The sequence below is a fragment of the Achroia grisella genome, unplaced genomic scaffold, assembly GCF_030625045.1.
Source record: "Achroia grisella isolate CSIRO2021 unplaced genomic scaffold, CSIRO_AGI_Agris_v1 utg1096, whole genome shotgun sequence".
NCBI lineage: Eukaryota > Metazoa > Arthropoda > Insecta > Lepidoptera > Pyralidae > Achroia > Achroia grisella.
In genome coordinates, this window is record NW_026712575.1 from 897,260 (window position 1) to 913,673 (window position 16,414).

Genomic DNA, 16,414 nt, shown 5'->3' on the forward strand with positions numbered 1-16,414 from the left:
TTAGCAGTTGGAATAATATAATTATTTAATACATATATATTTAGAATTTATTTGTATATTAAATTAAATTATTAATTTATGTAAAGTCGGGATAATACGAAGTATTCAGACAGATGTTCCCATATAGACTCATATTTTATAAATACCTATTTGAAAAGTACAATTTTCCTAACACTATTAAAATAATTAACATTGGCGAATGAAACGTACAACAGTTATATTTAAAATATTCTAATATATAATTTCTTTACCTAACAACTTTAATTAGTATTCTGTAATTAAAAATTTTAACATTTAATATTAATGAGAATAAAATCTTATATATAAAATTCTCCTGTCACAGTTTTTGTTCCCGTACTCTAAATTTTGTGAGCGTATTGAGTAGGTCTGAGAATCGGCCAACATCTATTTTTCATCCCCCTAAATGTTAGGGGTAGTCCACCCCTAATTTTTTTTTTATTTTAAGGCAAATCAACGTTTGCCGGCACAGCTAGTATATATATAATCGTATGCGTAATTAATCATAACCATATTATGTTTTGTATTATAATATGTCTATAATTAATTTCACAGTAATATAAATTGCATGTATATATGAAAAATTACTATCAGTAAAAAATACAAGTCAATTTTACTTGTAGGTAAATAATGTAAATGATTTAAAATGATTGTGATGTATAAACTTCGTATGACCCCTGTAAATTCTTCCGCAATGCCTTTATCTCTATATTTATAAAAGTCAAATATACCAAAGCTAAAACAATAATATCAATAAGATATCCACCGCAATATCTCTCAAATTAATAAAAGCTTATATGTCCCAATATACATTGAAGCCTCTCAGTCGAATTGCAAAAGTAATCATAGTATTATCAGACACCGATATCATCGGATTTCCGGTTAATTTGCCCACAAAGATGGCTGAACATCCGCCCCGGGACAACAATGAGGTTATTTCAGGGTTAAGTGGGTACTGAACGCACGTACGCATCGGCAACAAGTGGCTAAAATAATGTTTTGGGGTAACAAAATATTATTTTTATTGACTACCACAATACTGGGTATTTTTGGTTAATACTCTGCTATTACGTTCTGTATTGCCTTTGTGCCATTCTTTTCTTATTATAGGGTATTATATTTAACTTATAAGTGTAAAGACATTTGTATTATTGAAACATACTAATATTATAAATACAAAAATGGGTCTGTTTTTTGTAATCTTTTGACGACTAAAGGGCTGAACGAATTTTAATAAAATTTCATTAAGTGATGTGACGAAAAAGTTATAAACTATTTATTTTTTAAAAAACAAGACAAAGATGCATACAAAAGCTATTACACTATTTTGTACCGTTCAGAAAATAGATGCAATTAAGGGTAAGGACTATATTTACAAATACCTAACTAAAATAAAATTTACTACTAGTACAGTCTAGTTTACAATGAAGTAATATTTCCGAAGTAATAGATGAAAGCTAGTAATCCAGACTCCGGGAGGGTTGTTGCCTCTGGAGATGTTGCAGGGGCAATGGGGTTCCAACCGCCCTGAGGCTCCAACCTGCACCCTCTTGGAAGGGTGCGGAAGACCTTGTATCCAAAGCAAGCGGAGCTACTATTGATATTAGAGATCTAGTACCATTGATATAGACATAGTTAAATATATTTTCATAAATAATAATAATAACAACGACTTAGGACAATTCAGACGGTGCTATTTAGTACCAAGCTAAGCAGAAATTGTATTATTGCTACTAGATAACTGATATAAATACATATATACATTAATTTTGTAAATACATAATCGGTATCTGTCTGGACCGATACAATTAATCATACTCATGAATACCAATGTTTGCACCGTGCAAGGAAGGAATACGTGACCATTAGAAGTAAAGCGGTCTGCAAAATCACCAGACCATCAATACCGCCAGTGGAATAGGATCTCAGTTGTCCTTTCTGTGGCCTATCATTGTCATTGTCCATCACTAGTAGCGTATACGTTTAGACATGTCATTACTTTATAGTCATGGTCAATTACCACAAATAAAATAAATAGGAAAAATCCAAAATATAAATAGTCTCAAAATAGTCACAATATGAATATAAATCTATCGAAGCCACAACCATCAGAATATAAGCGCAGCTAATGTTGAAACAATTCACCACCAAGGGTGTCGAACTTATTAATAGTTTCTGTAGTAATACATCATAATACGGTGAACTGAAAATGACAAATAGACCAAGATGTAGACCACCCACGAGTAGGTATCAACAAGTGGATATTGCTACACAAATAAGTTCTCGTCATTTCGTTGTTCTGTTTTACTGAATTCTGGTTTTGTTCCAGAATAAAAAATATCTAATCTTTAGGTTAGATTAATAAGGTAATGATTAAGTTAGGTCTACATGAGGAATTTTCTCTAAATAAAAAATGGTTAGAGTTAATTCAGGTGGAGAATGCCGTATGGCTTTTCCCTCGCCTTTTGTATAAGTTTTACTGTACACTAAAGAATAAAATGAATAAAAAAATGTCCGTACGTTTTTTATGTAACTAGTATGGGAAATAAAAAGCAACATCAGCCTATTGCTTACAAATTCATTCATAGGAAGCACAAATTCTCTTAAATCCCAGCGTGTTCAGACATTTTGTGAGCATACTTTTATGTTGACTTATATGACATTTATTATTGTGTATTTACATATTATACATAATTTATCGGATATTTTTCTTCGACATGGGGAGCACATAGGCAATGCGTTGAGTAACTTCAGGATTGTAAGGAAATGGACAAATCTTTGGAGACTGCTCTCATTTGACTTGGATTCCCAAAATGATGATGCAGTATCGGGTAATGATGACGGCTGCTTTAAAAAGTGCCTGACCAATAAGTAAAATTAAATGTATACACTACTTTTTACAAGAGTATATATTTATTGTAACCACAGATAACATAATATTATATAATATAAGTAATACGTAGCAGAATAAAGAAGCGTTAATATATTGTTTTTTCAATAATAATTTGAATAAAAATTTGAATTTTTTAATTGAACATTGACCTACTCTGTTTTATTTAATGTGTTATGAATCTACATACGAAAATAGTTGTAACAAAAATATTTATTTATAAAGAATATTTATTATAGAACCAAAACACGATCTCTATGATTTATCCAGGAACATTGTCCAAAAATAAAAATTCTCAACAGCTATAATTCCATCACGCACGAACTCTCCGGGACAACTTAGGGTACACTTACACGCGTGGTACACTCGAGGCCAGGGTTGCCAACTTTAAAACATTTACTTTTTTACAAAGAAGTAAACAATTTTATATATTAACTCAATTTGACTCTGAAACTTTATATTTTTACTAACTCAAAATGACAAATATTTATACAAAATTGCATGAGCCTGAAATTATCCTTGTAGAGAATATTAAGTATCTGACACCTGTACGAAAATTGTTATGCAGTTAGCAACCCTGCTTAGGGCTCACGTAACGTAAACAGTTAACGGTTCGTTTATTTTGGCCATAAGTGTCCGGTTCAGATTGTTTAGATTGGAATCGTGTGTAGAGAGGACAATGTTACTAAGTTTTTGACTAAAAGCTTAATTACGTCATGGTAGTGCATGTCCTATTAATATTATACTACTGAAAGTTTCTAAGTATAGATATTATACAATCATACTTAAGCACTCGGTCAGATTATAAGATATATACGCAAAAGGAGTTTTTTAAACGGAATTATAATTGGTTAATTATACCTATATAATTTTATAATCATTGTTACAATATGGTAGGTGACTGATTATTAGAAGACGAATATATATGCGAAACGAAACAAATTACTGCTATTTTTTAGAAATTTCTAATTCGGATTCTTTCCGGATGGTAAGTGACAATTGTTACTTACATGTACTGCATAATGGACATCACGTCATCGTGTAATGCTGCATGTACATATATTAATTCCGCACTTAGGTATCGTGCCTTCATATATACTATACTCATATCAACCCTTCAACTGAAACACATCTAACAACAGCAAGCTGCTTGGCGGCTGATTAGGTGAATCATAAATAACTTTATACAAGTATGCATATACAGCCTTGGCCAAAAGTATTAGGCACCCCAGAAAAATGCACAATTCATGTTTACCAATTGAACAATGATAAAATGCTTGTCTTAGATGGCATACCGGGGTCACAAATACCTTCTTAGAGAAGCAAACCTCTATTTTTGATGGTCATAACAGCACAGCCCCCAGATTTGAACCCAATTGAGCATCTTTGGAGCATTTTGAAGCGCAAGATTAAAGAGCATAGTACTACATCGAAAACGGCATTAAAAATGGGTTAGTACAAGAATGGCATGCCATTATAAGGGAGGATTGCACTATGCTTGTACGCAGCATGCCAGCTAAAATTAGTGCAATAATGAAATCCAAAGAAGAACCGACTAGATTTTAAGTTTTTTTTATTCTTTTTTGTATAATTTAATGGTAATAAATCAATTCAAAAAGTATAAGTTGTTTTTAATTATTATTTTTAGTAAAATGTATATATATATATATATATGCAAATTATATACTATATTTGACTTAAACTCTTCTAGACTTTATTTTAAAACAGTGTAAACACTGTCAACTAAACCGACATTTAATTCTCAGGTTTCCGCGAACGGGATAAATAGTAATTGGCTGAAAAGGTTGACAAACGGTTCCGTACATTGTCACACCAGATGCTTCCCACGGTATCCTTTGGGAGGTTATTTATAGCGTTTCTTCGGGGAGGATAAATAGGATTTTACTTGTTAAAAATGTAGTTCGGTTCTAACTGAATAACTTTGGGATAACTCTTAAATTTTTGCTATTGGAGTTGACTATATAATAATATCCATTTCGCATTATTTTATAAATGGTATTATTTTTTTAAGTGGATTGCCTAATATTGATAGTTTGAAATTCGACGGTTTAATCTTCATTGTTACTGGCAGCTTATCAACTACTGTTTTTTTTAAATATTTCTAATATATGACATTTTGATTCCCTATTTTTATATGTTGCTTTTAACTGACCTGCGAACCATCTTGAAATTACACGTAAAAGTAGGAATACCTACTTTTTATTGAATAACTGTACAGTTTTCCCGCTCCAGTCACATTCATATTTATACGTAATACTTTCTGTGTCTATCTAAATAGTTTTAATTTTTTTTTTCACAGTTTTAAGATTCATTTCCATATTATAAATAAATATCATTCAGTTTGATGATATAAGGCCCTTTTTTAAAGTCAAAACGATTTCTTCTGATTTCTCAATAGACATACCTAATATATATTATTATATTACTTCTGTCTATCTAGAGCATTATTTCAAATAAAAAATAAAAATAAATAAACAGACTGTAAATTGGAAATCCACTGATTCAAAAATGTGTCCTATGTTTATATTTTTCATCTCTGTGTACGTACTGAAGAGAAGAAAATAAAGTAATTAAAAAGGAATCTATTACAAAACGTGATCGGGGAGAAATTTCAAGTATCTATAACGAAGGGCTCTGATACAGGTCTATAAATCGTTTCAAAACCCCAACGTTATATTTTCATGTCCTATCAAACGGCACCCACGGGCATGAAAAACCCAAATTCGGGCCAAAAATGATAACTGTTGAAATATACGTTTTACAGTCATTTAATTCGTATCTAGTTTATGGCGTCCCATTGGAAGCATCAGATTATGTTGATTGCTCCATAGATGATATCGTATGAAAGGTTATTGCAATTGTAGAATGTATTTCGGAGATAATTGAGTTGATTTCATTTCAAAACAATATTCAAATTTTCAAATATTTTTAGTAATCCATATTCTACTTAGTGATTAAGATAGATACACCACACTTACCATTAAATATCTGCAAGAGCACTAATACCTATAGCACAGGTGTAACACCTAGTTTATGTTATCAGAGTCCTCATTTTCTCTCTCCTTTCATCTCCATTTGATTACCTAACTAACTTCAATTATTATGTACTGATCCTTATTCATTTTGTAATCTAGTGGTTGTATAAATAAAGCATTATTATTATTGGGTACACGCTCAATAATATTGATCACGTGTAGAAGTATTAAATGATGTATCATATCTACGATATTAGGAAGAAGTATCATCATAATAATAATATTCGCGAAAATTACTTTGACTTAATATTTATAGTAGTACTGGTTAGGAGTAGTCACCTAGTGATCGAAATTCAACTATAATTAATTTAAAGTTTAAACTTTATGAAGGTTCCATTGTCAAAGATTATATGTTCTATAATCACATGCAGTGGCAATAAAGAAAGTGCGAAATACATAGTAGTGCTTTTTTTTATTGATAGTGATAAAGATACATTCAGTATTATTATGCATAATTAAAAAAAAATAACGTAGTGCACTCCTTCGTATATAAACTATAAATATGCAAAATTTCATACTCTTCCGTCCATGTAATTTTCGTAAATATATGAATATATATCAGTCTATAATGCAAATAAATGACTTACTTACGCATATACATTACGATTTCGTAATTATACACTATGTAATATCTTATATACCAATTTAGTCTGTTTTAGTTCCTCATACGATGTAGTGAGTCTACAGCGCAACACAGTTTACCTGTATCGTGAAAGCATTCACGAACACAGATTCATGACCGAGAAATTGACCCAATTGTTTTCAGTGTTGCTTTAAGATGTAACTTGTGTTGTTTCCTTGTCAATATCATAGTAGGAGATAGACTATACATAATATTAGCTAATTGTGAATAGGTACGGTCTCTTTCATCTTTTGCCATTTTATTGCAACTAACTATATGCGAAATTATGAATATATACTTGTTACAAAAAGTATTACGAATGATTTATGTCCTGCTCCAAGACCGTACAGCTCAGTCCTATTGGTAAAGTAACCTTTTTTTTTTATTTTAACACATAGTGTGTTAAAAAAAAATTGTAAAATATATGATATATGAATCAAAATTTTCAAAACATTCTATCGTATAGTTATTCCATTGTCGCATTAAAAATTGTAACCACATTAATAAACCACTGCACTACAATCTCTCACCAAATCAGTAAAGTTTAGGTACATTTCACAAATACTAAATCTGTTATCAGATGCAGTGACAATCTTCATTTATAAAATCTTAATTAGCCTCAATTATAATGAATTAGGACGTAACATCCGAACCTTTGACACATTAATTTATCTTGAAGTCAAACCGATTTGTATCGAGTACGCACCCTCTCCATCATACAGCGTGATGTATTATGGATCTCATAACTCTATGAAAAATGTCACGAGACAAACCGACCAATTAAAATGTAACGTGATAGTAGCCAAATGGGAAGACATTAGTAACGTTCTCGTGTGGACAGTTTATAGTATATGTACTAGCTATGGCCGCGGTTTCTCCCGCTTTATAGCCTGTGTTATTCTGATGTATCGGCTAAAGTTTTGTAAAGTCTCATTAAATTCCATTAAGTAATTGTTGCGTGAAAGAGTAACAAACATATATATGGATGGACGATATACTCACAAACTTCCACGTTTGTAATATTAGTAAGATAATATATTTCCTTTATTAATACACCTTAACCTAAACCTTGGACTTGCTAGATATAAAATTATCTGTATTTGTAAGCAGTTCTCTTTTCATATTGTATTTTGATTTAAATTTTGAGATATGGCAGAAAAATTACTGGGATATATCTCAATCCTCGAGAATGGTACTACATGAGATATGACGTCACAATATATTTTGTTCTATCTGTGGTCTATGGCCATTTTCCATCTGGTAGGCCGATCGGTTACAATATAAAAATTTAATCTGTTTGATAATAGAATAATTTAAGTTCAAACGTGTCGAGTGTTTTTCTATTTAATTACCGTAACGTATTACGGTAAATTAAATAGAAAAATGCTCACTAAAGAGGGATAAAAATCTTTGTAGTCGCCGCAGAGTTTTAAAATAAAATAGTTTAAGTTTGCTGCTCTAGTAACGGTTTAATGCGGCACTTGTATGCGGAATATTGAACATCCGCAGACATCCGCGGTAATGCCGTTCAGATGACAAACTTTTCCTTCACATTCTAGTGCAATATGAGTATATAGTCAACAACAATGATATTAAAATTGATATTGCATAGTTACTTAGTAACAGTTCAATAATAAGTTATAACATTTAAGTAAAAATCACTAATAATATTATAAATTAATTAATAACTATCGCTATTATAGTATAGATAAGCTACCGCCATGTTTTGGACTAATTTCCCTCTTGCTCGATATTATCGTAACCACAGAGTCAGTCCGAAATATAAAATGATAAATATTATTTTAAAAACAAGAATATAGTCAAGAATGAAAATTACGTACAATAAAATAAAAAGCACGATCAAATTACGTAAATGTAATCATTTCTCATAAGCAGTGTATTGCCGACTCGCTTAATAAAATAGATACGCTTAAGAAAAATAAAAGGCCACTTAAATTTAGAAAATAGTATTTATTTTAAAATTAGAACTGTTATTCTCCTAATATATTATTTAAAACAAGAAAATATTGAATCAATAAACTTTATAGGGTCCATAAAACTATAAACAATACGTCAGGACATGCTGAGAAAAAATGAGTTTGGTGTTACAAGAACTTTGCTGTGCGTTAGGGTATTAGGAGTATTTAGAATGTTTTTTTTAGGCAAAATCATATTTCTCCTTCTTTCGACAAAATTAACTTTTTATAAAATATAGTTCACTAAATTTTTTTCCTAGTACTGATTCGTAAACCAACGTTCATATATCAATAGCCAATGCTGAAATACTTTTGTAATCAAATTTGAATTTATTTACCGCAAGTGTGTGCGGGTTAAACAGTTTGAAATTATACCAAATAACTAAAACTGTGATAATTAATTTAAAAATTTAAAATTTAAATTTAAATTAAATTTAATTAATTTAAATTTAAATTTAATTTAAAATAATAATTAATTAATTTGAAAAACTGTGAACAGAGATGAATGGAAGAGAAAAACATATTACGCCGACCCCAAATAAATGTGATAAGGAAGAAGCAGATGATTCCATTTCATGGATTATCATATCATATAGACAATAACTTAACCATACCTACCTAATTATTACTTACTTAATACAATATATAATTTTATATTAATACAATTTTAATAAACTTGCAGGCATATTATCACCCCATAGCATACACTATTATAAGATAGAATAGGGGAAACTGTAATACGTCTTGTTCACGCTTCATTACTACGGCGTCTTTACAACAAGTGGTTCATTTCCTACTGGATTTAGTAAAGTATTAAGTCAACAGAAATATTTTATTACTTTATTTTTAATTTTGTTAAGATAATAAATAATATATATGTTGTCTTTACGAAATAATTTTCTATAATATGTATTTTTCCCTTATTTGATAAATGGTCCTTTACTACTAAATATAAATTGATGTAATGCATAATTACATTCAAATTAAAAACTTTTGGTATTAATAATTAATGCTATGTGCATATTTAAGTTATTTTCCATTACTTTCTTTCTACATGATTTGCTTTAATATTTCTTACCTTACTTGATGGATGATCTTTTACTACTAAATACAAATTTTATGTAATGCATAATTATATTCAAATGAAAAACCTTTGTAGCGAATAATTAATATCATATTCTAATATAATGTGTAATATTTCTACATCATCATCCACAGGACACAACATCCTTCACGACTGTTCTCCTAAATGGGGTGAGCAGATACATCGTCAAATTTTGATGTTAATACTTAACAAGCCCACAGTTCGCTCTATATTTCTTAACGTTTCAACCTGGCAGAAAGCGAAACTCGTTATACTTTTTTATTTATTATCGGCATTTCTATCACCGGAGAGTCAGTTAGATATATAGTAACACCCAAAGTTGATTTTTTGTGTAGGCCAGATTTGAATTCAAGACCTCTTTGGCGTAATTAAGGGAAGTTAATCACTAAGTTGCGACGCTCTCATAGTAATATTATGAATAATAAAAATAAAAACCCAGTACAATACACACGAGGCCATGTATTCTTAAACTACGCAGAGCTTGGCTATGGTTACTAATCTACCTGATAAAAATACTTACATCCATATTTTTATAAATCACCTCTAGGTGTTTCCTGTAGGTATATGTATTGTAGAAAACATTGAGACCAATACAAACAACTACACTCTTTAATATCACTATTATTAACAGGATATAATCAAACCAGCGACCGTTAATCAATGTGCTAAATCGCTAAACGACCGTGGTTAAGTATACATATAAAATACTAATACTACTATATAATATTATAAATGCAAAAGTTGATGAGTATGAATGTATGTTTTTTACTCTTTAGCGCAAAAACTACAGAACGGATTTTGATGAAACTTAAAAGAATAATAGTTTATACATCAGGTGAAACCGCAGGCACAGCTAGTGAATTATAAAATTGAATACATATGCATTAGTACATGAGGTAAAGTCTACTTCACTTTAAGTAGGTACTACTACTATGAAGTCATTAATATTATTATGACTTCTAAATGGAACTGTAATTAAGATGGACGCAAACGACAAACACATTCACGTATTAGACATAAAAAGCATCCAATTATCTCGGCGACCGTATGCAGTGGCATTAAGTCGCTCTATGCAAGTAGTTGGCACCCCACGCTGGCGAGGCGCGATAAGACTCCGTCCAAATTGATGTTTGAACTGCCATTAATTCCCGCCAACCGACAGATGTCGCTTTCGTCTATTATTTTTGACACATACAACTGTCATTTGTCATTTAGGATGATTTATATTTGTGGTGGCGTATAATCGAATGAAGGATTAAGTTCGTAGATATTAAATTGTAATTTCGTGTAGTTACGTTTTGTTAACTTTATAGGTCATCTTTATAATTGCTTTGTACTGTATCCTTGTATTTCTGTGACAGGTTTATATTACTGTCATTTTGTATTCCATGTATGACATTATAAACTTATTACTTATGATACATTTTTATTTACAATTGTATAAGCAAGGATATAAAACCATACAGACTAATTTTCTTATGGTATTTTGTTAGAATATAATTTGGTATCATATCTGAGATTAATAAAACCCTAATTGTAGTCATAAAAGCTTCCAGTTTATATACCTATATAAGTACCTCTATGTACAATGCCATATGTAAATACTTGTAGTATTTAATCGTTGAAGAAAGTTGGAAAATCAGAATATTTGCGTAAATTAATACAGGTATAACTACAGTTTTATTTTTTAATACATTTTGCTTATGGTTATAGACAGTTACTTCTGCAATTATCTTTGAATAGAATATATGTTTACAACATAAGATGTCAATTGACATATTTTTTTGCACTTATAGATAAATTACTTCAATCAAAACTAATTTAGTACATATATTCGAAATCAATTCAAAAAGGACTAGATAAATTTTACTGTACTAAAAAAATGGAAATTCCTCCTTTACGAAATCGGTTTATTACTTATTGATTACCAAGTAGCGTGATGTTGACAAGGGATATAGTCAATACAGCGTAACCGTAAGTCATCAAGGTATATTATAGGTAGACATAGAGACAATTTCACTATAAGCAATTACCATACAGTCTGTATATATGTATATGAAATAACAATCATGAGCTTCATATTTAATTCCATAGATAAAAGAGACATAAAAAGAACAATACGTACTATCTACTCATTATAGGAGAGAATGGGTATTAGATAATCTTTACTACATAATATGGCACCCAACAATGCTTTTGTAATGTTCATTCAAATGATTATAAATAACGATAAATCCTCTTACAATATGGTACAAAATCATTACACCACTGAGGCCGTTCAGTGGTCTAATGATTTTGTATACCGCCTTACTTTTGATGGTCGCAGGTTTGATTCCTCGCACAAATTTGTATTAATTAGTATGATTGTTTGTATCTGTATGGGTGTTTTCTATGTATATTATTTATGTATTTATAAAAAATGTATCTATGAAATGAAAGTTAAATAAAAAAAACTCTTACTCATACATAGAAATAAAATAACAATTACATAATTTAATATGTATACTAAATATAAAAACAACACAATTACAATACAAAGGTAGCAATGACGGCCTTATCGCTAAACAGCGATTTGTTCCAGTATATCAGTTGTCTAGTACCTATAACCCAAGCTATGCATAGCTTAGGACTAGATGGCAGTATAAGATTGTCCTGAGATACCATTATTAAAAAAATCTTCCCTATTCCCGCCATTGAACGAATGAATGAATGAAAATTACAACACAAACTATTATGTATTGTTCCCCGCTCTACTAAATATTGTTTCGCATCTTGACAGCTCGGTTTATGACTCAATACGGGTGTAGTGCGTAATTGTGTATGCATTGCACGAGGACAAGTTTCTTTTATCTATAATAAGATTCCAATTCGGATGGTCTGATGTCTCGTGCTCCCTAAAGTAATAAACTAGTAATAGTGCTCGTTGGTGGTGCGTTTCCATTGATTGGCGGATTTGTTATACGGCTTTTGTATTGAATGACGTATCGTTGTTGTTTTATAGTAATTAAATTGATCTTGATTATTTCCATCTTAATATTCTTTATCGATGTTTAAAACATGTAAAAACAACTAAAAACATTTAGCAGTAAATCAGTTGTTATATAAAATTATATATTGTATACTGAATATTATTTGTTTATTTTCAATTACGTAATTTATAAAAAAAAAACCTTATATTCTGCAAACTAAAATATATCAGTAGGGTTACAATTTTTTTTTAAATTGAAGGTATCCAATATTCATTTGAAAGTGATTAAGTATGATAAATAATTGTTGTTATTATATTACTGCTAAACATATAATATAAAAAATATATAGTACTGTATAAATTATTACGATAATTATTATTATTATATATATATATATATACTATATTTGATATGAAACGACTATAATAAATAAAAAGAACCATATTATAATTTATTACAAATACATTTTCATAAACGCTTTTTGACGTATGATTACATCGTGTATTGGACACATGTACAATTGCGTACACGATATACGTGAATTTGTAGAACAAATATAAATTGTTGAGGGTAGATCGAGGGTTGATAATTACATTTTTTTGATCTTCGGAAACTGGGGTTGACGTCAACGCTGCGGATTCATAAGGCCTCTGTATTAAACTTGTTTTGATAGTGTCAAAGATAGAGATGGAGATAGACATGTATAAATAAATAGGAATGGTATATATATATATTAAATATAATCATAATACAGATAACAAAATCCGTGAGCCGTATCTTAGACTTAAAATATTATACATTGTATTTATGTTACCGAGGTTAAAAAATAGATTTTAGAATTTTTGCTTATTTGTCTGTGCATTTATGTTGATATGTTTTCATGTAATAATACTATATCATATGTAACTATAGGAAATTAGGTTGTTTACAGTATATTATTATTACCTATCTACGTTATTTCTGTATATACTCCAATAATATAAAATGATCTTTAAAATTTTATTAAAGCAGCTCTCAAACAATTAGACGGAGAGAACAAAGAAAGAGTACTATTAGTACATTTTGTCTATTATTTCTTTTGTTCTACAGATGTCTAATAAAAACAACATGCAGATATTTATTAACATGTTCAGTTACAAATCCATAACATTTTTATCTTTGACTAAATAACGGATAATATTTCTCACTTGAAAAACAAGTCCTAAGGTGCCAAGAGCCAGGCAAAACCATAGTCCTTCAGTATTCCTGTATTTAGATATAAATATATTAATTATTGAATGGGTCTAAAAATTACCCTCTAGTAAATAATATAGTCATATTAGTGCGATAAGGAAAAATATGAATAGTAAAAACTTGACGTTCATAAGCGGCTATAATGTCCAATGAATAAATGATTTTTAATAATAACTTTATGCAGATTCAATGACAATATTATACAAATTAAAAAAATTCCAGCCCAATTTTGCCCTCCAAAACTAAGACTAGACTAGATACTCTACTTAGTAGAATACCGAAATTATATTTTGAACTTTTCACATTAAATTGATCACGTGACTGTGCAATTTCTATGAAGGTTTAAAAAAATAATTTCAATTTTCGACTTCGTTTTCTTTGCGGAAGTTATTCAATTTCATGAATACTGTCCTTGGCTTTCTGCTTGTTATACTTTTACGACCCTATTTATTGATATTAATTTCTGTAACTGCCTTAAAATGCCTCTAGGGCATTCTCAGGATGGTCATTTATTTACCAAAGTTTGTATTATCCATGCAAAAAAGTGATAAAGTTAAAAAGTACTTAACACTTTTTTTAGGGAAAAGTGAAGGTTTTTTATAATTCTAATTTTAATCTTATACCGCTGGGGGAAGAGAATTTCTAGGAGTAATGGGAATTATTAGATCTATTGCTGGAAATATTCCTTGTCAGTTTTATCTCCAGACGGTACTTCCTGGATTAGTAATCCCTAGTTCATATGCTAACTGATGCGGCTTCATCCTCGTTCTACCAACTTCACTGGCGCATGGCACTTCGCCAGCGTTATATATTTAGCAGGATTGCACCACTTAAAATTCATCCATTTAAATACAACTTGCCATAGATTGTGAGTATACGACAATAATAATACCATCCTGTACAATCCGCATAACGCCATCTAGTACTAAGTTAAGCAGAGCTTGTGTTATGGATACTGGACAACTGATAGAAATTCTTATATTCTTTATTTTGGTAAATATATATATAATATACATAGATAACAGCCGGCCCAATACTATCACACTCATATATACAAATGTTTGCATTGTGCAAGGAATCGAACCCGCGACCGTCAGAGTGAGGCGGTGATCTAAACCGCTGATGTCGTCAGTGGTATAAGGTATCGTAGGATATCTGTCGTGCCTTTGTGTGACCTGTCTTTGTTCTTATCTTTTACTAGTAGCCTACTGGCGTATTACAGTACAGGCTCATCGCTATTTCATAATCACCGCCAAAAAAATCTGCAAACAATCTATAGACGCCAGAGGAGTATGATTGTAATTTCTTTCCTAAATAAAATAAATTTCTTTCATAAATAAATAAATTGTCTATGGGTAGACAATTTATTTTATTTATGAAAGAAATTAACAAACTTTTTACGTGACTGAATACTAGTCTGCCCTTTGTAGTAATTATAATATTAAAAAAAACTCGTGGTATATTTAGTACGCGCTAGGTATATTTATTACTGGCAACCTTGTTTTTTGTAACGTAATAAATATAAATCTATTTTCTACTAGATCTCAAATGTTAATATTGACGAAAGACTAGTAATGTAATATATTAATTACGGTATATTAAATACAATATAAAGTAGTAAGTATTAAAAAATGTCCAAAAAGTTATTAAAATAATTCTATGTCAGAATGAACAATATAGTTTTAATTTATATCAAACTTAAAGTCATAGTAAAATTTTCTGTTTAATAAATATAGATATGAACACTTTTAAAAACAATGTATGTAAATTAATATACATTTTCCTATCTTATAACATATATACTTCCTATACTTGTTGTTTTCTGCGGTAGTAGCATACTAGTTATGTTTCTGTTAGTTACAACTTTATTTTAATAACATTTAACAGTACATTGAATACAAGAAAGTTTATAAAATAATTAGTGTTAAATGCCGGCAATCTCTATTAATACTGAAACAACCATAAAAACACAAAAGATAATAAATAAAGATAAGACAATCCTTACCTAATAGCTTCATTACTTCAACCTTACTGATGAGTACATTGAGATGACCCGTTGCCAATGGTAACGCGAGCCATACCGCCCACACTATAATAAGTCTTTTGGCCGCCATCGTATCACTTCACTTTCCAGTCATTTCAATTTCACTTTTGAGTGCATTTTAACACTTAAGTTCTTATAAATACATCATTATTATGTCGTATCCATAACTTAAATTTTATTACAAGCCTGCAAAAACATAACCAAAATAATTCTAAATTTAAATTTACTTTCACAACTAATATAAAAACTTAAAAAAGGAACTTAACTCTTTTCAACCAAGAATATAATTAAAAGTTTAATATAGAATGTAAACTAAATACAGTGTAAAAAGTTTAATGATAAAAAAATAAAAGGTTAAAAGATACGTAAAATCGAGAACTGTTTTCCCGGAACCGGAACGCGCCAGCCCAGGTACAGTAGGGCGCGAGCGAAGCGCCGCACTGCCGCTCTCAAACACTCTACGAGCCAACAAGTTACTTACTGACATGCGCCCTACGATCG

General features: G+C 30.1%; 1 protein-coding gene across 1 annotated transcript in view; it reads right to left on the reverse strand.

The window, feature by feature from the left end:
* LOC131849018 (tyrosine-protein kinase Dnt) overlaps window positions 1-16,093 on the reverse strand; it is a 52,600-nt gene extending 36,507 nt beyond the window's left edge. Inside the window, exon 1 of the mRNA XM_059198997.1 lies at window positions 15,875-16,093. Within this exon, the coding sequence (XP_059054980.1) occupies window positions 15,875-15,983 (109 nt within the window). The 5' untranslated portion in view covers window positions 15,984-16,093. The remainder of the gene's footprint in view (window positions 1-15,874) is intronic.
* Window positions 16,094-16,414: the final 321 nt, after the last annotated feature.